This window comes from Hyperoodon ampullatus, assembly GCF_949752795.1.
Source record: "Hyperoodon ampullatus genome assembly, chromosome: 2".
Lineage (NCBI taxonomy): Eukaryota > Metazoa > Chordata > Mammalia > Artiodactyla > Ziphiidae > Hyperoodon > Hyperoodon ampullatus.
Window position 1 is genome coordinate 114,129,771 of NC_136915.1, and position 26,723 is coordinate 114,156,493.

General features: G+C 56.3%; 2 protein-coding genes across 16 annotated transcripts; both read left to right on the forward strand.

The window, feature by feature from the left end:
• Positions 1-84: 84 nt before the first annotated feature.
• DCST1 (DC-STAMP domain containing 1) lies at positions 85-15,385 on the forward strand (the record flags this gene model as incomplete). Its single annotated transcript, XM_079696830.1, has 16 exons — positions 85-145; positions 506-631; positions 925-999; positions 5,220-5,348; positions 5,690-5,829; positions 6,555-6,771; positions 6,873-7,016; positions 7,683-7,804; positions 8,205-8,362; positions 10,439-10,538; positions 10,664-10,759; positions 10,899-11,025; positions 11,411-11,527; positions 12,012-12,154; positions 12,276-12,389; positions 15,131-15,385. 16 exons carry the CDS (start codon positions 85-87, stop codon positions 15,383-15,385), a joined length of 2,124 nt encoding a protein of 707 aa, XP_079552956.1.
• A 529-nt stretch (positions 15,386-15,914) lies between these two features.
• ADAM15 (ADAM metallopeptidase domain 15) lies at positions 15,915-26,366 on the forward strand (the record flags this gene model as incomplete). Of its 15 annotated transcripts, none has more annotated exons than XM_079728368.1 (23): positions 15,915-15,993; positions 17,190-17,296; positions 17,934-18,010; positions 18,409-18,487; positions 18,665-18,741; positions 18,834-19,026; positions 19,819-19,884; positions 19,967-20,035; positions 20,113-20,282; positions 20,434-20,518; positions 20,970-21,118; positions 21,203-21,377; positions 21,625-21,717; positions 22,085-22,389; positions 22,476-22,677; positions 22,944-23,021; positions 23,474-23,546; positions 23,752-23,928; positions 24,299-24,363; positions 25,009-25,083; positions 25,491-25,562; positions 25,829-25,953; positions 26,043-26,366. In XM_079728368.1, the coding sequence occupies 23 exons, from the start codon at positions 15,915-15,917 to the stop codon at positions 26,083-26,085; spliced, it is 2,634 nt and encodes an 877-aa protein (XP_079584494.1). In that variant the 3' UTR covers positions 26,086-26,366. The 15 variants fall into 15 exon arrangements, with proteins under 15 accessions (XP_079584494.1, XP_079584507.1, XP_079584501.1 ...); XM_079728381.1 differs by having other exon boundaries at positions 23,752-23,890; positions 24,294-24,363; positions 25,491-25,568; positions 25,892-25,953; XM_079728375.1 differs by having other exon boundaries at positions 23,752-23,890; positions 24,294-24,363.
• Between the last annotated feature and the right edge of the window lie 357 nt (positions 26,367-26,723).

A 26,723-nucleotide genomic window follows, 5' to 3' on the forward strand; every position in this document is an offset into this window, starting at 1 on the left:
GTGGAGACAGAAGCAGAACTTCTTGTCCAGGGATATCTTCGAGGAGACTTCTGGGATGACAGAGGGTTAATCCAGAGCACACTTATGGCCGTCAGACCTCATCAGAACGGAGCAAAAGGGCAAAAAAGGAAACTACCCCACACCAGTGAGTCAGTCACCAGAGACCCCGACCCTTCCCAGTGACTCCCAGCGACTTCCAGCCCCCACTCCTCTCACCCAATCTCTCCTCCAGGACCCCAGCCCCTTCCCCCACTTTGGGGTCCCCCAGCCTCCACCCCCTCATCCAGTGCCCTCCTCCGGCCTAGCCCTTTCTTCTTCTCTTGCTCATGTCTGCCCCACTTCCCCAGGGTCCCTCATCCTCCTTCAGGATCCCCCAAGTTCCTGCCACCCTCATCCAGATTCCCCGAGCCTCTACCCCACCGCAAGCCCCTAATCCTAATGAATCACACCCCAGCCGGAAGAGTAGTATGTTGGCCTTGCTGGGCTAAACTCTTCGACCCTTCAGCGGTGCAGAGGTTCCTGAGCTGGGGGCTGCCCGTCTCCTGTAGCCGATTCCTGTGGCGCCAGCGGGGCGAGTTTCCGGTCAGTGCTTTCCTGCTGGGGGCAGGCACCGGGGGGCTCCTGGCCATAGGTGAGTACAGAGCAGACGTCAGGGGTGGGACCCTTTTTTTTTTTTTTTTTTTTTGCGGTACGCGGGCCTCTCACTGTTGTGGCCTCTCCCTTTGCGGAGCACAGGCTCCGGACGCGCAGGCTCAGCGGCCATGGCTCATGGGCCCAGCAGCTCCACGACATGTGGGATCTTCCTGGATCGGGGCACGAGCCCGCGTCCCCTGCATCGGCAGGTGGACTCTCAGCCACTGCGCCACCAGGGAAGCCTTAGGGGGCCCATCTTTTGACCTTTGGCTTTTGACCCTGTATCCTTAGGTCTCTTTCAGCTCCTGGTGAACCCTATGAACATTTATGAAGATCAGAAGATGGTGACGTTGTACAGCTTGGTGGGTTAGTGCCGGGCTAAGGACAGGGACACAGCCCAGCCCTGGGTGCCCAGGAAGGAGTCTCCACTTGTTTCTTCTGTTCCCAAGTGTCCCTTGTAGCCTCAGCTTTGTCTTGGCCTTTGAGAGGAGGGAAGAGGCCCCTACAGTCTACAGAAGAAGACACAGTCCTTGCCCACTAGAGTCTCCCCAATCTGAGGGACTCCCTATTACCCCCATGCTATGGTCCAAACCCCATGACCATTCATAATCCGCATCTCTCCTGACCTCTCTGGTCTTGTTTCCTGCTGCTCCTGATAAATTCAGTTCATTCACTCATTCATTCATTTGGCTCTAACTGAGCACTTGCTAAGGATTCAGCAGTGGACAAGGTTGACAAACACCCAGCACTTTTTTAAAAAAGTTTTACACTCCTAGAGCTTATAATATATATAACACATATTACATACACATACATACATTGTAATATATAGTGCATACTTGTATATATACATGTGCAGTGACAGCTACAATATAAATCTAATGATTTCTTTTTTTTATAATGATTTCTTTTTTTTCTAATTGACATATAGTTGATGTACAATATTATGTTAGTTTCAGGTGTACTACACAGTGATTTGACATTTTCAGACATTATGAAATGATCACCACGATAAGTCTAGGAACCATCTGTCCTTGTACAAAGTTTCTATAATATTATTGGCCATGTTCTTTTTTTAATTGAAGTACAGTTAATTTACAATGTTATATTAGTTTCAGGTGTACAGCATATTGATTCAATATCTTTATAGGTTATACTCCATTTAAAGTTATTATAAAATATTGGCCATATTTTGGCCAGTAAGGATATTGACCAAATTCTTTATGCTATATATTATACCCCTGTGACTTATTTATTACATAGCTGGAATTTTGTACCTCTTAATTCCCTTCAACTACTTCCCCGCTCCCCAACCCCACACCCACACACCCAGCTCTTTCAGAGTTTACGTTCTCTTTCAAGTTTACATTCTAGTGGAGAGAGTTAGACAACACATGAACAAGAAATAAACAAGAGCATTTCTGATGGTGACAAGTGGTATGAAAAAAAGTCAACCGGGGGATGTGATAGAAAGGGATTGGGAGCTAGCTTGAGTAGTCAGGGAAGGCTTCTCAGAGAAGGTGACATTTGAATGGAGACCTCGTATCAGGAGGTGTTGGGCCGCAAGAACAGAAAACCCACCTAAAAGTGGTTTAACCATAGAGGGAGTTTATCATCTCATATAACAAGTTTCAAGGTAGAGTGGTTTGGGAGTTTGGATAATTCAGCAGCTCAGTAAACCCACCAAGACCCAGCTAAGACCCAGCTTCCTTTTGACTTTCTCTGCCGTCTTTGGTCTGTAGATCATTCCTCTTCGGGTCATGAAATGGCTGCAGCAAATCCAGGCATCACATCCTCATACAGGAGTGTCAAAAGAGCAGAACATTCCTTCCTCATGTCTCTTATAAGAACAAAGAAAACTTCCCGTAACCCCCCAGCCAACTTCCCCCACACCTCTTTGGTCAGAGCGACGGCACATGTCCCTTCCTAACACTGTCCCAGGCAAGGGGCTCGGACACGGCATCATCCCCGGTTCACTGAATGATCTACCTCTATGGGATACCAACAGGAAACTACTTTTTCCCTGACCACTGTATTTCAACCTTCCTCCCACTGATGACCTCTCACACAGACCCTTAGCTTTCTGGTGATTTTAATCTAGAAGCCCTAGTCCTGCTTCAGTAATTATGACTGTTTTTAGGGTTTAAGAGGTCCAATCCAGTCTACGTCACGGTTTCACTCTCACGTCCGTTCTCAAACATCTTCCCTCCTTACCGCCCCCTTTGCCCCGCAGCTCAGGCCTGGTCCCTGGCGTGAGGTCCCGCGGTGGAGAAGGGGGCACGGCCTGCTCACTCACTGTTTTTCTCCACTTCCTTCCCCTTCTGGTTCTTCTGATGTCAGAAAGGGGATTAGAAGAATTAGAGGAAAAGGGACAAAAGTCTGAAGTCATTGATACTGTTTGAATTCCACCGCCTCTGTGCGGCGAGTGCTCACATCCTGGCTGTCTCAGGGGGCCCATTCATGGTCCCGCTGGAGGCTCTGTGTGGACCGCACAGTGCCCAGTTTCCTGCTCAGGGCAGTTCTCTTTGACTGACTTCGAATGAAGCTCACTGTAGCTCCTACAGGCCACCTGCAGCCTCTTACCTTTGGATGCCTCCACCCAAGCAGGCAGAGGGTCCCCATCCCAGAGTGGTGGCTTGAGGCCTGCTGCCCTCCCCACGTCTGCTTGTCCCAGAGGAAATGCACACATCCTTGCCCTGCCAAACTGGGAAAGCAGGGCCCCTTGCAGCTGCCCTCTCCCCTGTCATGATGAGAAGCGAGTACCATTCTCCACGTTCATGTTTCCCTGACACTCCCAGGAGACCCTGCTGAGCACGTCCGTGAACTCTCCTCCCTCTCTGTGCTCCAGTGACAGCCCTGGGGTGGCCCTGCCAGGCTCTGCAGCTCAGCGGGCGTCCAGCTGGGAGGGATGAGCCGGGTTCCCCTTCTTGCAGCACCAGCTTCAGAAGGGTTCTCTTGGAGTCTGTCACTGGGCATGAGGAAGTGAACACCCATCCTCTCCTCAGACTCTCCGCCCATGTCTGCCTACTCTAACCACTTCTCTCTACGTCCAGAAAACTCAGATTTCTGGTTTTGTCTTTGTATAGACTGGTTGGGGTAGAGGGGTGAAAAACCAGTTTTGCTCTTTTGGTAAAGCCCAGACTGGGATCAGCAAGCCCCATGGGGCTCTCTTTAGAATGTAGAGCAACGCTTGGTCAACAATCATCCTCAGAATGTAGGACAACTATTTGTCCACTATCATCCTCAGCTTGAGTCTTGGCCAAAAGGCCAAAAGGCTGGTGGAGCCGGCCAGGTGAAGACTAGGAGGACGAGTGCTCCTGGCAGGGGGAACAGCGAGGGCAAAGACCTGAGAGGAGGAATGAGCTTGGCAAGTTCTAGGAACAGCAGTAGGCCAGCATGGGCGGACATGGTGGGCCAAGGGCTGAGTAGCATGAGATCACTTCAGAAGGTAGGCAGGGGCCAGATCACGAGAGTCGGTAGACCGTGTTAGGAGAGTCTGGATTTGTTCCCAAGTGAGATGGAAAGTCATTGCATGGTTTCAAGCAGAAAAGGGACATGATCGGATTTACATTTTTACAAGATCCCTCTGGCTGCCTTGTGAAAATTGAAGTTTAGGTTAGCAAGAGAGGAACTGGGGGACTAGTTAGTCCCAGTGAGAGACGCTGGGGACTCTACGAGGGCAGTGCAGATGGAGGGAAGAGTCAGGACTTGGGATTTGCTTTGGCGATTCTTGGGAGAACACTCTATCCACGCAGGAATCTTCTAGGTTCCCTGACCAGTTTATGCTGTTCCTTTGGCCTGGAATGCCTAACAACACTTACTCATCTTCCAGGCCCAGCTGACACATCACCTCCTTTGTCCAGCCTTCCCAGCCCCACCCGCCCCCGCAGAAACACCCGCTCCCTCCTTGGCTCCCACAGCTCTTTATAAGCACCTCCCTGTGCATTTAGCACTTGGTGTTGCGGTCATTTGTTTACCCGTCTGTCTCTCTCCCTGGATTATGAGCTTCAAGGAGCTCACTGTCTCCCTGCAGAGACCACAGGGAGACACATGTGAAACTCCTAAAACATACTAGGAGTTACACGATTAAGGGCTAAAATTAGGGACCGAGATGGTGAGTGCTGTAGGTGTCAGAGCATGGGGAATATTGAGGTGGCTGTGACCTCTCTTCTGACTGCTCTGAGCACTAGTGCCTGTTTCCAGAATTTTTCTCTTGCTCTCTCTGTTCCCTCAGTACCTAGGGTTAGTGTGAATCCAGCCCGGAAAAGGGAAGTGTTGGCCCCCTTCCCTAACACAAACCCACACACTCATACACACACCAAGTCAATCACCAGCCATGGCTTTTCAATATCTAGCCATCTCTCCAAGCCCTTCCACAGGCTGCCACACAGTCGAACTCTGTAAATGGCTCTTCAATAAATGAATGCATGAGTGGCCTAGAAGGCCTATCAGAGTGAGTGTAAATGGGACAAGGGCAGTACGGTGATGGTTCTAGAAGGGAGTTGTGGGGGGGGGTGCATGCTCTGCTAAACCTGGTGGCTTAGCGTCCTGACTCTGCCTCGCCACCTCCTGTGCTCTCCTGACAGGCTTTGGAGCCATAGGCTGGGGGACCTCCCCTCACATCCGCTGCGCCAGCCTCCTGATAGTACCCAAGATGCTGGGCAAGGAGGGCCGACTCTTTGCTCTGGGATACGCCTTAGCCGCCATCTATGAGGGTGAGTGTGTGCCCCTGGGTACCAGGGCACTGAAGCAGTGACCCTGGGTGGGCCATCCATTGAGAGCCAGGTCTGGTGAAGGAGAAAGAGTGGGGGTCTAATCCCAGCTGCTCCAACTTGCTGTGTGTCCCTGAGAGAGTGCCTCCACATCTCTGGGCCACCTTAGTTTACACAGAGAAAAAACTCAGGGGTTGAATGAGATGACCTCTCACCAGCTTCTGAGCCCCATCAGTGTACAGTTCTAGAAGGTGGTCACTGCCCGCAGAGCAGGAGCTAGGGATGGGCTGAAGAAAGTTAATCGGCTCTAGAGGGAGATAATCTATCAGGGCATCTTCCCCCAGGACCAGTGGCCAACCTGCGGCGCAACCTCAATGAGGTGATAGCATCGTTCGGCTGCACTGTGGAGCTGCAGATCAACAACACCCGCTCGGCCTGGCGTGTCTCCACAGCCCCCCTGCGGGCAGTGTTCAAGGACCTGCTGGTCAGGACCCTACACAGGCAGGGCCTAGGGGTCCCTCTCCCTGCAGGGCCTAGATGACCTGAGCTGGGACCCTGGACTTACAGTTTCCCAACGTGGGGAGCGGTACTGGCATTTTGGGCAGAACTGTTCCCAAACATTGCAGAATGTGCCCTGGTCCCTGGACACTCAATGCCAGGAGAGCCCCCGCCCCCAGCCACTGGGACGCACCACACACACACTTCCAAACGCCTGAGTAGGTGGTAGTCTGCTCAGATGAGCTAGAATGTGAGGAAACTGGGGGCCCTGGCCTTGAGGAGTTTGGAAACTTTGAGGATCAGGGGATGAGGGAATTGGGTACTGGAACTGGGTACTGGAGATTAGGAGAATTGGAAAGTTGAGGAGTTGGGGAGAGAAGGGCTGAGGGGCTTGGGAGTCGGAGACATTGAGCTGGCACAGTGGCCTGAGAGGTTAGTGATGAGGGGTGAAGTCCAAGGACCTGGGGAGCCCTTCCTTGACTAACCAGGACCTGGGATGGGAAGGCTGGGACGTAAGCGGAGCTGAGGCACCTGGGGAGGAGAGAGGGCTCCCAAGCTCTACGAACAGTGGACTGTTTGAGGCGAGAGTCCATCTCTGGGCCTAGGCTCCAAGTTAGAGCCCAAAGTTTGGCTAACAGGGGAAGAACAGGCTGTCTGGCAGCAGAAGCTCTAAGCTCACATGCCTGACCCCTTTCCTCCCTCCGACCCCAGAGCAGCCAAGAGTCATTGAAAGCCAAGACTCAGAACATCACCAACTCCTTTGAGGAACTGGATGCCCAGGTGAACAGTGAGAGTGGATACGCGCCCGAGGATGCCGAGGGCTCGGAGGAGACAGCCCCAGGCAGAGAGACCCTCCGCGCCTCAGCCTTCAGACACCGCCTCTCTACGCAGAAGATGTATGAGCTGAAGACCAAGCTGCGTTGCTCCCGTGAGGGGGATCCCTGGGCAGGGTAGGGCGGGGAGGGCTGCCGGGCCAGGGCTCCAGGTCAGGGTGTGGGGACCTCAGACCCCCATTGTCCCTTCCCGCAGATGTGGTAAACAAGGCCATGACAAACTGCCGCCGCTGGTTTGACCAAAAGCACAGAGAGTGCATTCAACGCATCTGGGTCCCACTGCTCAACCACCTGCTCTGCCTGCCCATGAAGTTCAAGTTCTTCTGTGGCATTGCCAAGGGTCAGCATAGTGGCAGGAGGGTGGGGAGCACCAGGGCTAGGGATCTGAGTCCTTGGGGACCACTGGGTAGGTGTAGGGCAGGAAGGCATTCAGGAGGGGAGGCTTTCGGCTCTGAGGACACAGCATCCTCAGGGTCCAGCCCTTCCAACTGACCAGCTTTGTGACTCAGGTGAGTTTACAGCAAGGCTCTCAGCTTCGTCTCTTCACCTGAAAGATGGGCATAATGATAGTACTCATGCCATTAGGGGTTTTTGAGGATTTAAGGGGATAATACATGTAAAGCAGGTAACAGAGCTGGCCCACAGAGGAATTGCTCTATTAAGTATTGGCTATCATAATTAGTTAGTGTTTGATATGGTTATAGACAGGTGAAAAAAACGGGGGAAAGAATTCAAGGAGAGTGAAGAGGGGAAAGACTCAGGGTGGTAGAAAGTCATGGGCAGGGACTTTCAGTGGTTAGGACTCCACACTCCCACTGCCAAGGACCCAGGTCCAATCCCTGGTCGGAGAACTAAGATTCCACAAGCCACATAGCGCAGAAAAAAAAAAAGAAAGAAAGAAAGTCATGGGCAGAGAGACAAAAAAGCAGCATGAAGAGGGTCACGGGAAGGGAGGACTGGAGGCCGGGCCCAGGGAGGCCCCTAACCTGGCCCCCCTGTCCACCAGTGATGGAAGTTTGGTGCCGTAGTCGCATCCCAGTGGAAGGCAACTTTGGGCAGACCTATGACTCCCTCAACCAGTCTATTCGCAGCCTGGAGGGGGAATTTTCTGCCACTATTAACCTCAAGGTAGGAGAGGGGCAGTGTGAGGGTGGGGGGAGATAGAGAGTGGGAGGAGGGCACAGGGAACAGGGCGTGAGGAAGAAGAGCAAGGGAGCGGGCACAGGAGGGAGGTGGCTGGCTGTGAGGGAGGGAGAAGAGACGAGGAGTGGTGCTGCGATTGGGTGACAGGAGGGGGAGGGTGCCGAGCCTTCGGCACTCTGGATGGGTGGTCGGCCAGGTGTGAGGAGGTGTCAGCTCACACAGGTGCAAGACTGTGTCAAGGAGGGCAGCGAACAGAAGGCAGCGGCAACTCCTAAAGGTCCTGGGAAGAGCCAGGGACAGGAGTGGGGCATCAGGGGAGAGAAGCCACAGAGAGGCTAAGAGGCTGGGTCTGGGCCTCTGAGTGGGCACCCGGGCTGTCCACCAGGAAGAGAAGCGGCCTGGGGTGCTGGGCCTCAACACGAGCTGGGAACACGTGAGCACCGAGGTGCGGGACTACGTGAGACGCCAGGAGGCCCAGCTCGAGTGGGTCCTGGGGCTGCTGCACGTGCTGCTCTCCTGCAGCTTCCTGCTCGTCCTCCACGCGTGAGTCCTGAACCTCCACCCAGATGCCCCTTCCTCCGCTCTGGATTGGAGCCCTGCCCTGAGGGAGGCCCTAAGAACAGAGCTACAGGGCCCTCCTCCGACTCTGAATGTGAACGTTCTTGTGCCTTTAACTTTGCCTTTTTATAAAGCTGGGATCGCTGTTTACCCAAAGGTAAAGGAAGTGTGGACATTTTGTCAGAAGAAACGTTACCCATGTTCCCACTACCTTAAAAGGGCGACCGTCTTCATTTATCTACCTCCTTCCGGCCTTTATCCCAACGCTGACTTTTTTTTTTTTTTTTTCCACTTTTAGCTTTGACTTTTGATTTTTTTTCTTGCCCTTCATATTCCCCTTGGCTCTGACTCTGTGCCATTTTTATCGTCCAACTCTGCTTTCATTTTCTCCCGCCTGCTGCGTTGGCTGCTACTTTCCCTCCATTTGGACCAAAGTCCTCAACCCCACCCAGCCTGGCGTCCAGCTGGGCTGCCCTGAGCCTCACTCAGCTTCCCTGCTGACCTCTGGACCCTCTATTTCCTGTCTCCACCCCCAAATGCCTGAGATGGGCAGGGGCTGGGCAAGGGCGGCCACAGGGGCGCCTGCTCTGTCTGCCCCTGTTTGTGGAGCTTAGAGTGACTGCAGGTGAGTGGTTATGTGTGTGCCCAGGGCCCTGTGGGAGGACAAAGATCAATGAGCCATATTCCTGCCTTCAAGAAGCTCAGGGTCTAGGGGAGGCAGGCGAGGCATCCACAAAACAGAGATGGTTCAAGGGCTGTACTACGGACTGGCTCTCGGGACTGGTATGGGAGCTGAGGAGGGGCCCCTGCAAGGGCCATAACTGGGCTTCAAAAGGCTGCAGATGGGGAGCTACGGTCAAGAAGAGGAAAGGTGTTCTCTTGGGCCAGGAATCTGGCATTTGTGGGATGTGGAAGGCAGAGGCTGGGGTTGAGGACTGGGTTGAAGTGGGCATGGCCAGAACAGTCTGGAAATCCCTGCAGGAGGGCCCTGAACTGCCCCCCAGTTGCAAGGTTTCAGGGTGGACTGGAACAGCCTGGAGGCAGGGAGGCCAAGGTGGGTCAGAGATTAGGGAGCCTGAGTGGAGTGGGGCGTGGCAGGAAGTTGGCCTGAGATGGAGGGAGGTAGGGGGAAGGTGCAGCAGGTCTCAGAGCCAGCCTGGGGAGGGAAGGAAGGAGGCACAGAGTCAAAAGCCACTTCCAGGTTTTCAACCTGGGTGAGGTCACTGACTGAAGGGGCTGAGCTGGCTGAGGGGCGGAGACCAGACTCAGGAGGCCCAGGCCCAACAGCGCTAGGTCTCTCCACAAGGGGGCGCCCACAGTCTTTCTTTGCATTTATAGTTACTTCTAAGGGCAAAGATGTGGATTTTTACAGGGTCCCAAAACCAACAGCACTGGAACTTATGTTTCACAGTTTACAGAGCTTATTTAATGTACTTATACAGTTTTAAACACATTTCCAACAATTAACATTTTTTCCTCAGGAAATTGAGTCATTATGTGGGACTTTGGGGGTTACACAGAGGAGAGTTACATTTGCGCGGGCACACACACGCACACACGGAAAACATCGCCGTATGCAAGGGTGTGTCAGAGGAGAAGGGAAATGATGCTTGAGACGAGTTTTGCTTGAAGTGACCTCCGGGAGATGTTTTGAGGGCTCGGCCAAGAGGCAGGGACTTGAGAGGTGAACGTGGGAGTCAGTGGACCAGGTGATTTCTGCAACCTCCAGGGGTTTCCTTGTCTCCGTGCCTTTGCTCCTGCTGTTTCTTCTGCTTGATATTCATCCTGAAAGTTCCATGCCTGGGAAACCTTCCCCTACCTCTCAGGCACACGCATGCACTTACACGACGCTCCCTCCCCTCCTCACCTCTGTTATGTCTCATCAGTGTGTATGTGCATGTCTTTCGCTGGACCGTGGACTGCTGGAGGGCAGGGCAGAGCCTTCTTCTAGGACGCAGATGGTGCTCAGTGCATGCTGGGTGGCCAGGTGACTGTGCGTCAGGGAAGCTCATGGTTGGGGGTGGGTGAACCTGGAGGCGATGGAGACACCCTCGTCCACAGGTGCTTCTCCTATATGGACAGCTATAACAGGGACATCCGCTTCGACAACATCTACATCAGCACCTACTTCTGTCAGATAGATGAACGCAGGAAGAAGATGGTGAGTGGGCGCAGCCCTGTCCAAGGGTGCCCTGCTCTGCGCCCTGTGTGGCTTCACGCTCCAGGAGGGCAGAGGGGAAAGAGAGAGGGCGCTCAGTGCTCTCACCGTGTGGACGTTTTTCCCAGGGCAAGCAGACTCTGCTGCCACTCCGCAGCGCTGAGAAGAAAACCGTCATCTTCCCCTGGGACCCCACTATCCAGGCCTCAGAAATGAGAAATGTGGTGAGGATGGCACGGAGGGCAGGCCCCTGGATCCTACTAGAGGCGGGGATCTGCGCGGGGGAGGGCAAAGGCATCAGAGGGCACTCCGTGCTGGGGCCAAAGGCGCTGCCCAGCTCTGCCCCTCCTGCTCCCTGGGCAGGTGAGGGAGCTCATGGAGACACTGCCTGTGCTGCTGCTGCTACTACTGCTGTGTGGCCTGGACTGGGCTCTCTACTCCATCTTCGACACCATCCGCCACCACTCCTTCGTGCAGTACTCCTTCCGAAGTGAGCCCAGTCCCCACTCCAGGCTCCAGGCCCAAGAGACACTCCCCTGGAGAACTCCCACCCTTGTGCAGCCACCCCTCCCCAATTCTTCCAATTTCGTCACCTCCTTCTGCATCTCGGCCCCTCCCTGTCCTCCTTAGGGTCAAATATCAGCCCTGCAACCTGACAGCTATCACTGGGGGCCTCTGTTTCCACCCCCCTTTATATCTACCAAAAGGAGGGACTAGTACTCAGTGAAGGGATGGAAAGCCCCGTGCAGTTGAGAAGTATTTGTATGCCTTGACCTCTCCCCTACATCCAGTCCCCAACCTGCCCCATCCCCTTTACTCCAACTCTTTCCTGACTCCCCTCCACACACACACCACGTCCCCTGTCCTGGCTTCAGGCAGTCATAAACTGGAGGTGAAAGTCGGGGGAGACTCCATGCTTGCCCGGCTTCTTCGGAATACCATCGGGGCCCTGAACACCTCCTCAGAGATGGTGGTGGAATCCAACAACATGCGTGAGTGATGCTGAAGGTTTGGATCAGAGGAACTGAGGGCTGGGAGGGCCAGGGTCTTTCCAAGACAAAGAGTTGGGGGACTGGGCCTTGGCTGTGGCAAGATGGGGGTCGGCGTGCTTGCATTGGAGAAATTAAACTAGGGAACATCAGGTCAGGCTTGAAGAGTTGGAGGATGACAGACTTGGGTCAGAGGAGTCTGAGGGCTGGGGCTTTGGGGCCAGATGGTCCCAGCCCTCTGGAGCAGTGCTGTTCAACAGAACTTTCTGCTGTGATGGAAAATTTCTACATCTGTGCCAAGTTGAGCAAATAGCTTCATGGGCCTAGTGGCTATAGTACTGACAACACAGCTCTGCAGGGTGAGGGGCAGGCAGGAGGAGAACAGGGTAATCAGAGATTTAACCCACACCCCACTGGCATGAGGAATTCAACCCAGAGCCGCGGCCGGTCCTGGCCAAACCCCTGACAGGCCTGCCTCCTCTGCCAGCCTGCCTGCCCCAGCCCGTGCCCCTGAGTACCAGGGCCTATTTGAGGGCCTCACTACCAAGCAGTCTGCTAGTGTGTCTCTGCCTGCTCCAAGCTTTCGGCTACCGGCTCCGGAGGGTCATCGTAACCTTCTACTTCCCCAAGGTGCGCCTCGCCCCGCCCTCTCCACCCCTGCATGCACAAACACACCAGCCTGAGCCCAGTTCCCCACAAGCCCCATCTTTGGGGAATGTCTTCCTCCTCTGTACTGTCTCCCTGGCCCCAGCGTGAGAAGAAGCGGATCCTTTTCCTCTACAACGAGCTCCTGAGGAAGAGAGCAGCCTTCACCCAGCTGAGGAGGGCCACCATCGTGAGGCGGGCGCGACAGCAGAGGGCTCCTGTAAGTCCAGGCCTGTGCCCCTGGCTGGGTCTGGGGGGAGGGGCGTCTCCCCTCAGTCCACCCAGCCCCCACCAAGGCCCCAGGCCTACTGATGCTCCGTGAGTTCTGATGGGATGCATGCCAAGGGCCCTGGTCATCCAGCTCCTGGAGGTCAAGGCTGTGTCCATCTCTGTGCCCCAGGATTCAGCACAGCCTGGGATCCTAAGTGGACCATTGGGAAGCAGGCAGAAAAGGGGAATCAGGTTTGATACCGTCAGGTCAAAGGAGAGCAAGAGGGGTTCATCAGAATCAAGCGACCCAAGGCAAAGCCACAGGTTCTTCTGAGAGGGCTTCAGACCAGAACCTCAGTGCAGTTCCATCGGTGGGTGGGGTGGGAGATTGGTGGATGAGGGGAAGCAGGTGGGCTGGGGATCAGGGAGGCTTCATGAAGGGGCATGCAGTGTACAGAAAGAGCACACCGTTGGAAGAACCAGGCTCCAGTCCACACTCCCTCATTAAGCTGTGTGACCTTGGCCATGGTCTTCACTGGACCTCAGATTTTCCTCTGAAGAATGGGGAGTTTGGACAGATCTGTAAGGCCTGCTCACTAGAGATCAGTAATAGAGTGGTGGTCAGGTGTGGGGCTCTGGTGCCAGAGAGCCTGTGTTTGAATCCTGGCTCCTCCCCTTATTACAATGACAATTGTGTGATCTTGAACACACTTAAATGCTGAGCCTTGGTTTTTCCCTTCTGTAAAATGGAGTTAACTACTCCATCTAGTTGTAGTAAGGATTAAATGAGTTTCACTGTCACGGTGCAGGCACATAGCAAGTTCTGTACACGTGTTAGTTGTCACTGTGTGATCCTAGGCAAGTGGTCACCTCTCCAAGCATCAGTTTTCTTGCCTGAAAAAGAGATGATAATAACAATATCTGCCTTACATGGTTATTGTTTGAATTGAGTTAATTTACTTACAGTTTCTTGGTACAGTGCCCAATACTATTTAAAAAGCAAGTGTCGGGCTTCCCTGGTGGCGCAGTGGTTGAGAGTCTGCCTGCCGATGCAGAGGACACAGGTTCGTGCCCCGGTCCGGGAAGATCCCACATGCCGCGGAGTGGCTGGGCCCATGAGCCATGGCCACTGAGCCTGCGCGTCCGGAGCCTGTGCTCCACAACGGGAGAGGCCACAGCAGTGAGGGGCCCGCGTACCGCAAAAAAAAACCAAAACAAAACAAAACTAAAAAGCAAGTGTCAGTCACTCTTATTTAATCAGCCCTAACAAAGCTCATAAAAGTGAGAGACTGTGTTTGCTTAACTTTTTCCTCCAGTGCCTAGATCCCCCAACTCCCATGACACACAGTAGGGGCTGAATGAATGTCTGATGAAAAAATGAACATACTACAGGAGGAGGTGAGCTCCGTGTCCTTCTATTCCAGCATCTTGATCCAGCCTCCTAAGAAACTCACTGAAAATGAACATACTATGGTTCCATGACCAGATCATGGAGTTAACTGGATTTTGATGGGTAGATGGAAATGTGAAGGGCATTCATTCCAAGCTAAGGGAACAGAATGTGCAAAGACTCAGAGTCCAAAGGGAATGCCAAGTGCCAGAGCTAGTCTAAGGAGAAACTGGCACAGAAGATGCAAAGTTCAGGGAAGGGTAAGTTGGAGCAGTGGCTAGAAAGAGACCAGACTGTGGAAGGCTCAGAAGGCCAAGCCCAGGAGTTCTGCCTTTGTTTGGCAGGCAGTGGAGCCCCTGGAGTTTCTTTCTTTCTTTTTCAAAAATTATTTATTTATTTATTTATTTATTTGGCTGCGCCGGGTCTTAGTTGAGGCACACAGGATCTTCGTTGCAGCATGCGGGATCTTTAGTTGCAGCATGTGGGATCTAATTCCCTGACCAGGGGTTGAACCTGGGCCCCCTGCGTTGGGAGCACGGAGTCTTACCCACTGGACCACCAGGAAAGTCCCAACCCCTGGAGTTCCTTTTTTTTTTTTTTTTTTTAAATATTTATTTATTTATTTGGCTGCACCGGGTCTTAGTTGTGGCACGCGGAATCTCCATTGCTGCCTGCGGGATTTTCTTTGCGGCACGCGGACTCTTTTAGTTGCGGCACGCAGGCTCTTAGTTGTGGCATGTGGGATCTAGTTCCCTGACCAGAGATCAAACCTGGGCCCCCTGCGTCAGAAGTGTGGAGTCTTAACCACTGGACCACCAGGGAAGTCCCCCCTGGAGTTTCTTGAGCAAAGAGCATCTGGTAAGGTGGCCTGAGAATTCCTGGCAATTGTGCGGAGAGAGGGTGGGAGAGGGAGGGAACATAATGAGCCAGGCTTGTGATTTGGAATCAGGGTACCTGCGTCCAGGCAGGTTTGATTGTTCAGTCTGTGCCTTTGGGAAAGTCACTTAACATTTATGAGATTCATCTTTCTCATCTGTAAAGTGGGGGGGGGGGAACACAATAGTGATAGTCTTACCTGCCCTACTCACTTCTCAGCCCCACGGTGAGAATCAAATAAGGCGATTTATGGTAACGTGATGATGGTAGTTGCTCTTACTGGCTGGGAGAGAATCGAGGCTTCATCCTCCCACTCTCCATCACGGAGTGAGGGAGGCTCTCTAGGACCCACTTGCATAGCACCCTCGCCCTCCAGGGGTCTTCTTTGCCCAATCTAGCTTCCTCCAACATGTGGGCATAGTCAGGCCTTGAGACTTCAGACAAGAATCGCTAACAGGCTCTAAACCCCCCTTGCCTCCCAACAGCGCCGCCACCTGGAGAACATCCTGCACCGCCGCTGCCTGCCCCTCTTGCGCCCCTGGCTGCGCAGGCGATGCGTGGTGTGCCAGGCACCCGAGACGCCCGAGTCCTACGTGTGCCCTACGCCGGATTGCGAGGCGGTGTACTGCCGGTCGTGCTGGAACGACATGCGGCAGCGGTGCCCGGTCTGCACACCCCGCGAGGAGCTCTCCTCCTCCGCCTACAGCGACAGCAACGACGATGCTACCTACGCGGAGTGAAGGGGCGTCCTGCTGGCTCTCCCACCCGCTCCTTCCTGTTTAATAAAATGCTTTGTACACGCCTGCTGCCCGCGCTTCGCAGGGGTCCGGTACGGGAGGGTGAGCCGGGCAATCGGGAGAACTGGCCCGCCTGATCCGACAGAGCGGGGCGGCTGACTTGAGGCCAGAGGGCAGTGAAGCTGCTAGGAAGGCGTCGGGACCCAGGGCCGGGTGGAGGCGCGACTCCCAAGGCGGTCGGACCGGGCCTCGGCTCCTATTTTGCACAGTAGCCGGGACGCCGCTGTGCAGATCAGCGCTGGCCGTGCGGGAGTCGGAGCCATGGGCTAGGTCCACGCCTCTTTGGGACCAGGCGCGCTGTGGGGGCGGGGCCTTCCGAGGGCGGAGCCTGGCTCTGGTGGGTGGGAGGGGGCGGGGCGGGGCCTGGTGGCTGCGCCTAGCCGCTAGGTGAGCGAAGCAGACCCGGCAGCCGCGGCTCCTCGGCACTCCGCCCAGCACCTGCTGCCCTCGTCCGACCCCGGGCGCCGCTGCCATGCGGCTGGCGCTGCTCTGGGCCCTGGGGCTCCTGGGGGCGGGCAGCCCTCTGCCCTCCCGGCCGCTCCCAGATATAGGTGAGTACCCTGCCAGCAGTGGGCCGGGGGGCGGACTGGGAGGACGCGCAGGGAAGTCGGGAAGCACTGGGGTCCTGGGGTCGGCCGGAGACCCTGAGAGACCCCAACCAGAGTGCAGCCCGCCCTGGTCGGCTGTCCTGGGCCGAGGGCCCAGAGACTGGGCGATGGAGTGGGGAGGGAAGGAGGAGGGATGCCGGCGCCCCCTACTCTGTCATCCTCTGCACAGTCCCCGCGGACACTTTCAGGCTCCGGGACCAGGCACCGCAGGGCCTGGCCCAGCGCCCCCTCAGGATCGCGGTAGAGGGTCTCTGCTCCCCAGGACTGATGTCTTCGCTCCTCTGGGGCCTAGCTGACCGTTCCACCCGGTGCCAGGGCGCCGAGTAGGCACGTCTCCTAGGGTTTGGCGAAGAGGATACTTCCTGGCCCCCATCCCAGACCTGAGCGGCCAGGCACCCCTCACCCTGGTGCTGATGCCACCAGAAAGCTGGCTGAACGGGAGGGGGCCCGGGAGGAGCCAGGAATGGGGAGAATTGGCCAGGAAAGAGGCTGGGACACCAACTCCTCCTTGGAACTTTCACTTCCCGCTGCTGTCTTGGGCTGGGGGCCGAGAGGGCAGGCGGGGGTGGAGTGTCCGGAGGAGAGAGGGCCATTGTGGGGATGGGGGGCGGACTCCGGGAGGAAGCGGAGGCTGTGGGGAGCGGGTGTGCCTAACTGGGCATGAGGGGTATTTAGGGAGGGGGGGTGTTTGCAATGCTTACCCAGAAATGGGCGTTCCCGGCATCTGTGATGTGAGGAAAGGGAGGGTGAGTGGGCACAGGGCCACAAGTCTTCGCCCAGTCCTGAGAGGGGGCGTTCCTGGGGGGAGGTGGTTGGGAGGGGGTAGAAACAGGGGGAGGGTCCCTGTGAGAACCTGGGATTGGTCTGAGGGGGACGGGGGCGGCCACAGACTGGGCAAACTGAACTTCTTTCTTTGGGGACTTGTGGATGGGTTGGTGGGATGAAAGGGAAAAATTGGAGAGAAGCTCCCGCCCCCTCCCTCTAGTATTCTTTAAGTCCCAGCATGCAATGCAAGGGTTCTTCAAGCAGAGAAGGGCCTTGATATGCTGGGAGCCAGGTGGGTCAGAGGGCACCAGCCACCCCCAGCCGTGGTGCTGATTCTCTCAGCACTCTCTTGGGGTGTCCTGGGAACCCTGCAGGTGGCACTGAGGAGAAGCAGGCAAGGCCAGAGAGGGCCCTGAATGGGTCTTCGGAGCCCCAGATCCTTCAGGACAACCTCACGCTCAGCCTAGCAGAGGTACTTCAGGTGAGCCTCTCTCTCCCCTCGAAAAAAGAAATACACCCCCACCACCCACCACCCTGAATAATCAGGTGTCTCCAGGCAAAGACTGGCTGAGGAGTGGGTGAATGGACCTCACTGTAGCATGGCCACCCCAGGTCTGGCTGCCTCTCCCTCCGCACCCCAGCACCTGGCTTCACTTATCTCGCTCTCCCCACTGCACACACATCTGTCTGCCTCAGCCCCACCAAACCCTTCCATCTCCACTGGGAAATTCTGAGGCCAAACTTGCTTTCTTGGTCTCATGTTGTCAGCTTTTTCAGTGGGGAGACTTTGAGAGGGTCAGGGCCTCACCAAACACCCTCCCCTCCCAATTCTAAAGCTGAGTCAGAGGAAGGGCTGGGGCCTGCACTGGGTCCTCCATGATGCTTCCTCTCTGGGCAGGAAGCCGAGAAGGGGCGGCTCGGATACCTTCCTTGACCTCCCCACACAACCCCCCAGAACAATACCCCAGGCCAGGCAGGGCTTCCTGGTCCCTCCCTCAGGATCCCCCCACCAATGATCTAATCATTGGTGCTCTCCTAAGGGCCTGAGGTTTTCTGGTTAGAGAAGATAGGAGTTTCAGACAGGGCCAGGGAGGTGACATGCCCTCTGGTGCCCACAGACCAGTCTGCCTGAGGCTTTGCGGATCAAATTGGAGTTGGATGGTGAGAGTCATATCCTGGAGCTGCTACAGAATAGGTAATAATGACAGTGGTAACATTAACAATAACATGGCTAACAACTTATATAGCATCTACGATGTACCAGGTACTAAGAGCCTGAACTCATTAAATCCTCATAACAACTCTATAAGGTAGATACTATTATGTATTATTATTGGCCTCATATATGAAGAAGGCACAGAGAGGCTAAATAACTCTCCCAAGTTCACACAGCTAGTGGGTGGTGAAAACTAGATTGGAACCCAGATAGCCTGACAGAGTTTGTGGCCCAACCACCATACTCTGCTGTCTCCAGGGGAAGCAGGAAGCTTGCAGGGATTGCCCAGCCCCCAGCCACCCTTCTACCACCTCCAGGTCTCAGGCTGTCACTGCACCACCCTGGGAGCACTGCCCTCCTTCTTCTTCATTCCACAGGGAGCTAGTCTCAGGCCGTCCAACCCTGGTGTGGTACCAGCCTGATGGCACCCGGGTGGTCAGTGAGGGACACACTCTGGTGAGTCAGGTCATCTTGTGCCCTGTTTCTGGCCCAAGGGAAGAAGGAAAGGGGCGACTGGAAGGTGCCATCCCTGGAGAATGGGAGGACACTGCCTATCCTCACCCACAGGCTAGCCTCCTGGGCTCAAACCTTGGCCTGGCCTTCAAGTTTGGCACTCATGTTTCTCTGCTGTAGGAGAACTGCTGCTACCATGGAAGAGTGCAGGGCCACGCCGACTCCTGGGTCTCTGTCTGCACCTGCTCCGGGCTCAGGTACAAGGGGTCAATTCCATGAAGGCGGAGAGAGTGAGTGTAAACGAGGCATGGAGCTGAAAAGTTTTCTGACTTCCTGCATCTTTGCATAGGGGCTTGGTGATCCTGTCCCCAGAGAGAAGCTACTCCCTGGAGCTGGGGCCTGGGGACCTTCAGGGTCCCCCTGTTATCTCCCGGCTCCAAGACCTCCTCCTGCCAGGCCACACTTGTGCCCTGAGCTGGCCCGCATCTGTGCCCACTCAGGCTCCACCAGAGCACCCCCTGGGACAGCGTCACCTTCTCCAGGTGAGGATGAATGGCAGGAGGGCTGGGCTTCTGTTGTCCCCAGGGCTGGCCCCCGGGCCCTCAGAGCTATTTGTTCACAGTAACAACTGCTCCTACTAATGGAGCAATTTCCCAGTACCAGGCATTTTGTGAACATTATCTCCTTTACTGATCCCAGCAACCCTGGGAGGTAGGTGCTACCTGTAGCTCTATTTTAGTGAGAAAACTGGTTCGGAGAGGTTAAGTGACTTGGCCAAGGCCATTCAACTAATAAGTGGTATATCCAGGATTTGGATGCAGGTTCTTGACTCAAACTCCTCATCTTGTCTTATGATCCAAATGCAGAGGGCTCTCACTTGGATATAGCAAATACATAGTTACTGATCATAAAGCAGTAAGAAGCCAATTTCCTAATTTATTCAATGGGGATAATAAAACTACTTACCTTAGAGGATTACTGTGAAGGTTAAATAAATCTATATACATACCTATATACATGTAAATGCTTAGAACTCTGCCTGGCATACGTTAAGTATTTGATGGTGTTGGCTATTATTCTTTTTTTTTCAATTTGGAAAAAGCACTGAATTTGAAGCCAGAAAAGCAGGGCTCTACTCCCAGCTTCTAAACCTATTCTTTGTCTATCTTGGGCAAGTCCCTGGCCTCTCAGGTTCTCAGTGGTTCTCTGTAAAATGGGCTCTTCACTCTCCTGTTTGACCACACAGGGTGGTTGTGGACACAGCCTGGTCAGCCCTACGCGGCTGCTGGCGGTGTGTGGTGGGTGTGCCTGATGCGCCTTCCTCTTGTCCACAGTGGAGGCAGGACGTGGTGACAGAGACCAAGATCGTTGAGCTGGTGATTGTGGCTGACCATTCCGAGGTGAGCTTGCTGACCCCTGCAAGTCCTCCCCTGACCTCTGCCTGCCCTGCTGCCTTTCACGGTCACCTCTCTTGACCCACAGGTCCAGAGGTACCGGGACTTCCAGAGCCTGCTGAACCGTACCCTGGAAGTGGCCCTCCTCCTGGACACAGTGAGTATGGGACCCAGCGGCATCCTTATAGCCCCCGACCATGGGAACCCCTCTCCTGAGCCCCAGTTCTCTTTCAGTTCTTCAGGCCTCTGAATGTCCGGGTGGCGCTAGTGGGCCTGGAGGCCTGGACCCAGCGTGACCTGATAGAGATAAGCCAGCACCCAGGTCTCACACTAGACAGCTTCCTCCGCTGGCGCCGGACAGACCTGCTGCCTCGGTTGCCCCACGACAGTGCCCAGCTGGTGACGTAAGACCCCCCAGGCTCAGCCAGCGGGGCCCAGCTCTGCTCCGGCCCTGCCCCGGCCTGGCAAATTTCACATCCCAACTCCCTAACTGAGACCCTGAAGCTCTGGCCACCTTGGCTTTGGGCCTTAACCTTTGCCCTCTCAATCCCGCAGTGCCACTTCATTCTCTGGGCCCATGGTGGGCATGGCCATTCAGAACTCCATCTGTTCTCCTGAATTCTCAGGAGGTGTGAACATGGTGAGCTATTTCCACGTCTCCTCCCCATTCCCGTTCAGCTCCTCCCAAACGTGGCCCCATGTATTCACTGAAACCCCCAGCAAAGTCACCAACCCCAAAGCTGAGGATATAGAGGGCCGGGGTGCATGACGTGGCCTCTGCTGTCAGGATACCCTCGCCTGTGGCCCGCTCATTAGTGTCTTCACCTATGAGCTCTTCCCATTTCTTGGGGGAGGAGGAGGTAGCTGAGGCCCAAAGAACAAAGGTGCTCTCCCAGGGCCATAGTTAGAGATGGGTAACAGAGGTGAGCTAGAACCCAGGTTTCCTGCCACCCAGGCCTGGGTTCTCCTCCTACTTTAGAAGCACTTAAGGAGGGAGGCGGTGCTTGCTCAGTGCCCAAGAGGTCAGATGAGGAGAGAAGAGGAGCAGTCAGGCTGGTGCTGGACCTGGGGTATCCCCTCCCCAATGACAGGACCACTCCACAAGCATCCTGGGAGTCGCCTCCTCCATAGCCCACGAGTTGGGCCACAGCCTAGGCCTGGGCCATGACTCACCTGGGAATAGCTGCCCCTGTCCAGGTCCAGCCCCAGCCAAGAGCTGCATCATGGAGGCCTCGACAGAGTGAGTAACTGCAGGATGGAGAGGGCAGGGGGCAGGGGGCAGGGAGCCGTCCGCAGCCTCAACCTTCCTTGCCACCATCGCCAGCTTCCTGCCAGGCCTGAACTTCAGCAACTGCAGCCGACAGGCCCTGGAAAAAGCCCTCCTGGGTGGAATGGGCAGCTGCCTCTTTGAACGGCTCTCCGGCCTGCCCTCGATGGCCAGTGTCTGCGGAAATATGTTGGTGGAGCCCGGCGAGCAATGTGACTGTGGCTTCCCAGATGTGAGCCCCTCACCCAGAGCCTCGCCCCACTCACTTCTGTGCCCTCACCCTGGCTCGTCAGCCGTCTCCAAGCCTCAGGAATCCCTCTCCCCACCTCCCTGTCTACGGGGACTGCACATAGATTGTTGGGCTCTGGCCTTCCTTTGCTGTGTGCATCCTTTTGGGTTCAGGCTCTGGGAGGGGGTTAGGGCAGGCTCTCAGGCCCAGCCTGCTCTGATGCTCGGCCCCTCTGTGCCCTTGCCCATAGGACTGCACTGATCCTTGCTGTGATTCCTTCACCTGCCAGCTGAGGCCAGGGGCACAGTGTGCGTCCGATGGACTCTGTTGTCAAAATTGCCAGGTGGGGGCTTCCCTGGTGGCGCAGTGGTTGATAGTCCACCTGCCGATGCAGGGGAAACGGGTTCGTGCCCCAGTCCGGGAAGATCCCACATGCCGAGGAGCGGCTGGGCCCGTGAGCCATGGCCGCTGGGCCTGTGCGTCCGGAGCCTGTGCTCCGCAACGGGAGAGGCCACAACAGTGAGAGGCCCACATACCGCAAAAAAAAAAAAAAAAAAAAAAAAAAAAAAAAAAATTGCCAGGTGGGCACAGACTGGACTGGCCGCCCAGAGCCCACCTGCCAGGGGCCAGTATGGAAAAGGTCATTCTGACTCCCAGGGCCTGGCTGGATTTGCCCAGCACCCACATTGATGCTTACCCACCCCCCACAGCTGCGCCCGGCTGGCTGGCAGTGCCGCTCTACCAGAGGTGACTGTGACTTGCCCGAGTTCTGCCCAGGAGACAGCTCCCAGTGCCCCCCTGATGTCAGCCTGGGGGATGGTGAGCCGTGTGCTGGTGGACAGGCTGTGTGCATGCAAGGACGCTGTACCTCCTATGCCCAGCAGTGCCAGGCTCTCTGGGGGCCTGGGGCCCAGCCCGCCGCGCCACTTTGCCTCCTTACTGCCAACACTCGGGGGGACGCCTTTGGGAGCTGTGGGCGCAGCCCTGATGGCAGCTATGTGTCCTGTGCCCCTAGGTAAGTGAGGGAACCTGGCTCCTCCTCTGGGTTTGTGGGAGTCTTGGCTCCGCCCCACTTACCCTACACCTCCTCCCTAACCCCAGAGATGCCATTTGTGGGCAGCTCCAGTGCCAGGGAGGGAGGGCCCAGCCTCTGCTGGGCTCAGCCCGGGATCTTCACTGGGAGATGCTGGAAGCCAACGGGACCCAGCTGAAATTGAACTGCAGCTGGGTACACCTGGACCTGGGCAACGACGTGGCCCAGCCCCTGATGACTCTGCCTGGCACAGCCTGTGGCCCCGGCCTGGTGAGCAGCCTAGGTGGGCAGCACCAGGTGGGGAGGGATATCTGGACTGCTGCAGGCAGCGCCCAGGCCTCACTAGCCACCGGTGAAGAAGGTGCAGACTCTGAGGGGAGTTCAGATTCTCACTTCCGATGGAGCAGAGTCCCGTCACCCTCTGAGCCTTGGTTTCCCCATCTGTAAAAGCGGGGTGGGCTTCGTTTGTGTTGCCCTCCCGGTGCCAGTAAAGCTCTTGAGAAGGTGATCTTTGCTCTTCTCTCGCCATTGGGCAGGTGTGCATCGACCATCAATGCCAACCGGTGGAGATCCTGGGAACACAGGAATGTCGAAGCAAATGCCATGGGCATGGGGTGAGTTGGCATGGGGGGAGATGAAAGGGGAGCAGGGAGCCTCTGGGAAGGAAAAGAATGGTGGGCTTTGGAAACAGACACACCTGGGTTCTAATCTGTGCTCTACCACATCTTAACTGTTGGATCCGGGGCAGATTATTAACCTCTCTGAGCTCAGTTTCCTCCTCTAACTAACGGGCATAATAATAGTACCCACTTCCTGGGGGCACATGAGATGAGTATGAAAGCTTCTAGCACAGTGCCTGGCAGATAGAAGGCACTCACAATGTGAGTTCAATCTAATTTTCTCTGGCACAGATAAAGAGTCTCTCTCTCCAGAACGCTGGTGCCCTCCACACTATCATTCTCAGCACGCCTTCCAGTTGCGGACATCTGAGATCTTGAAAAGCTGGGGACAGGGAAACACGGCCCCAGAGGGCACAGCTCCTCACTGTTCAACCTGTACCTCCTAGGTCTGCGACAGCAACAGACACTGCCACTGTGAGGAGGGTTGGGCGCCCCCAGACTGCACCACCCACATCAGAGGTAGCATGAGGTGGGGGACAGGGGCAGCTGAGACGGCATCCTTCACTGCCCCTCTTTTTCTGACCCCTTCGCTGCTGGTTCCCTGACTCTGTGTGACCCCTGACCCCTTCACCTACTCTGATCACCTGACCTCCCTGCCCCCCCACCTCTTCCTGGGTGTAGCATTCTTAGCCCTGCCCACCTTCAAACCTGCCTTCACCCACAGCAACCAGCTCCCTGACCACAGGGCTGCCCCTCAGCCTCCTGTTGTTGCTGGTCCTGGTGCTGCTTGGTGCCAGCTACTGGCACCGTGCCCGCCTGCGCCAGAGACTCTGCCAGCTTAAGGGACCAAGCTGCCAATACAGGTACCAGCCTCCCCACTACCAGCTTTCTCCACAGCTCTGTTAAGCACAACAGCTCTGGAGCCCCACCCCCGTCCCTGGGCAGCCCCTGACACCTGATTCTGAACCCAAGCCCCCCGGACCACACCCCACACACATCTCCCTTCCCTACATGTGCCCTGTAACCCTTCACCTCACACGTAGACCCACGTGGGGAAGCTGGGGTGCTAGGATCATTTCTTTCCAGGAACCCCAGTGCTGAAGTGGGGCCCTCCCTCAGGCTGATCAGCTTCCCCTTCCCACCTCTGATTTGGCCTACACCGTGCTCCAATGGGCCACAAAGGGTTAACTCCACTCAAAGGCTGCAAATGGGTGGAGAACAGGGTCTGAGTCTGGGCCCTCTCTCCTTGCCTTTCTCCATGTTCAGGGCAGCCCAGTCTGGTCCCCCCGAACGCCCAGGACCCCCACAGAGGGCTCTGCTGATGCCAGGTGCCAAGGTAAGTCTGCATGCCAGAGGAGAGAGGACCCTGTCCTGGCCAGGCATCCAGCTTGGGCCCTGGCGGGGGGGGGGCGGGTTTTGAAGGCTCTAGACTCAGAGAAAAGACTTGCATTGCCCAAGAGTCAGTCAGAGGAGTCAGGGCCAGCCCTCCCCTCCCGTCCCCTGGCTGCAGGCTGAGAAGCAGAGTCCAGCCTGGACTGGGGAGGGGCAGTCACCTAGAGGAGGGAGTGCTGTGCTCTTTGAGCTGGCCTAGCCAGTGGCTTTGAAAGGTGGGTCTACCTGTGCTCCCAGCAGTGATGCCCCCTGGAGGGCACGAGGGGGTGGTGCTCAGAGTGGCCTTCAGTGTGCCAGGACCTGATGAGGCCCTGGTCACCATGTGTAGAAGGGCTGGTGAGTGCCCCTGCCCTGAGCCCTCTGGATCTGATGACAGAAGTGTGTGTGTGGAGGTGGTCTGCACGCCCACTCCACCACTTGTCACCCCCCTCTGCATGAAACTGAATAACCGCATGCACAGCCCCACTGCCCCCGGGGCCCTGGCTGCCCATCCCTGAGCACTAACACCTCTCTGCCCACATCTGTCTCTCTGCTCCCTCTCCCCCACCCCGCCCCCCACTCTGCCTGTCTGCTCCTCCTGCTCTTTCAGCAGGCTAGTACTCTTGGTTTCCCGGCCCCTCCCTCCAGGCCGCTGCCTCCTGACCCTGTGCCCAAGAGACTCCAGGTAAATCTGGGCCAGGCCCTACCCTGGCCCAGGGCAGGTGGGAGGCTTGGTGCCCAACTGCAGTTCTCCTCCCTGTTCCCTGCCAGTGGCGCTTTTCACTAGGGGACCAGGGTGCCCCTCAGCCTTGACACTCCCCAGAAGTAGCAAAGGGTGAGCCTCCTGCCTTGGTTTCTACCACCATCTGGTGGTCAGTGGTGGGACTGCAGTCTGCCAGGGACACCACAGGTGACCCACACCTTTCTCCCCTAAGGCATCTACTGGCATGCACTCAAGCCCCATGCGCATGCCCCCATTCTCTCCTGCCCCCTGGCTGACCTTGCATGTTGACCTGAACCCCTCGGGAGACCCATTGCATGCCCACTGCTCCTGGCTGTGCTCTCACAGTCACTGCCCCTCTCTCTGTTCAGGCTGAGCTGGCTGACCGACCCAATCCCCCCACCCGCCCTCTGCCCGCTGACCCGGTGGTGAGGTACCCGAAGGTAACGGTGGGGGGAGAGAAGGGCACAGCCTCTCCCCCCACCCAGGGATGTGGTGCTGGTAGCCTCGGCAGTGGTGCTGGTAGTAAGATGCCCCCTGTGCCTAAGGGCACATGCCCCAGTGGCATCTTTAATGGTGACAGGTTTGTTTGCAGACAAAGGTGTCCTCTGGTGCCGCCCCTCAAGCTGGTGTTCCCCAGCACCACTGTGTGGGAGGTGGGCAACATGATACCCCCTCCCAAGCTGGCCTCCTGCCTTCTCTCTCTCAGTCTCAGGGGCCCACCAAGCCCCCACCCCCGAGAAAACCACTGCCTACTGACCCTCACGGCCAGCGCCCTTCGGCTGACCTGCCTGGCCCTGGAGCTGGAATCCCGCCCCCAGTGGTACCCTCCAGGTAGGGGAGGAGGGGCGCTGAGGATGGGCTGGGGGGGCGAGTGGTCTGGGGGGACCTCTGACCTTTCTTCTCGGCCTCCCACACCCCAGGCCTGCGCCGCCGCCCCCAGCAGTGTCCTCGCTCTACCTCTGACCTCTCCTGAGGTTCCGCTGCCTCCAACCTGGACTTAGGACTTCAACAGGCAGACCCCTGGAGTCCCCCGCGGCGACTGAAGGAGCTGGGGCCTGGACGCTACGGAACAGGAGTCTTAAGACACTGACACCGGGCACCTCCACTTGCTGTCGAGCAGCACCCTGGGGACCCGCCCACGCAGTGGCATCTTGGGGTTGGGGAGTGTCTGGGAGCTGGACGGAGCTGAGGGAGGTGCGCACAGCCTGTCTCTGCAGAACTGCAATAAAAGTGAGGTCTTGGGAGCGCGCCTCGAAGTTTGTCTGCTTAGGGAAGGAGGGTCTCCCCTGTCGCGATTCCAGATCTGGCCGCCAGGAGACGCTGCGCCTCAGATGAAGACAGGATAGGGAGGGCGAGAGCCCCAGGCTAGGTCAGCGGGTGTCCCTGGGATGCTCGCGGCTTGTTTCTGCCCAGTCTGAGATGACCTTCTGCACAATCCAGTACCACAAAGGGCGCTGTACGCCCTCTGCCACCCCCAGTAGCCAAGTTCTCGCCCCCAGCGCTGCGCGGCCCCTTGGCGGCGACCATCGACAAACCGGCCAAGTTGTTGGACTCGCTGTCCCCACCCTCTAACCAGCGGCTGGGAAAAATGGAACTAGCTG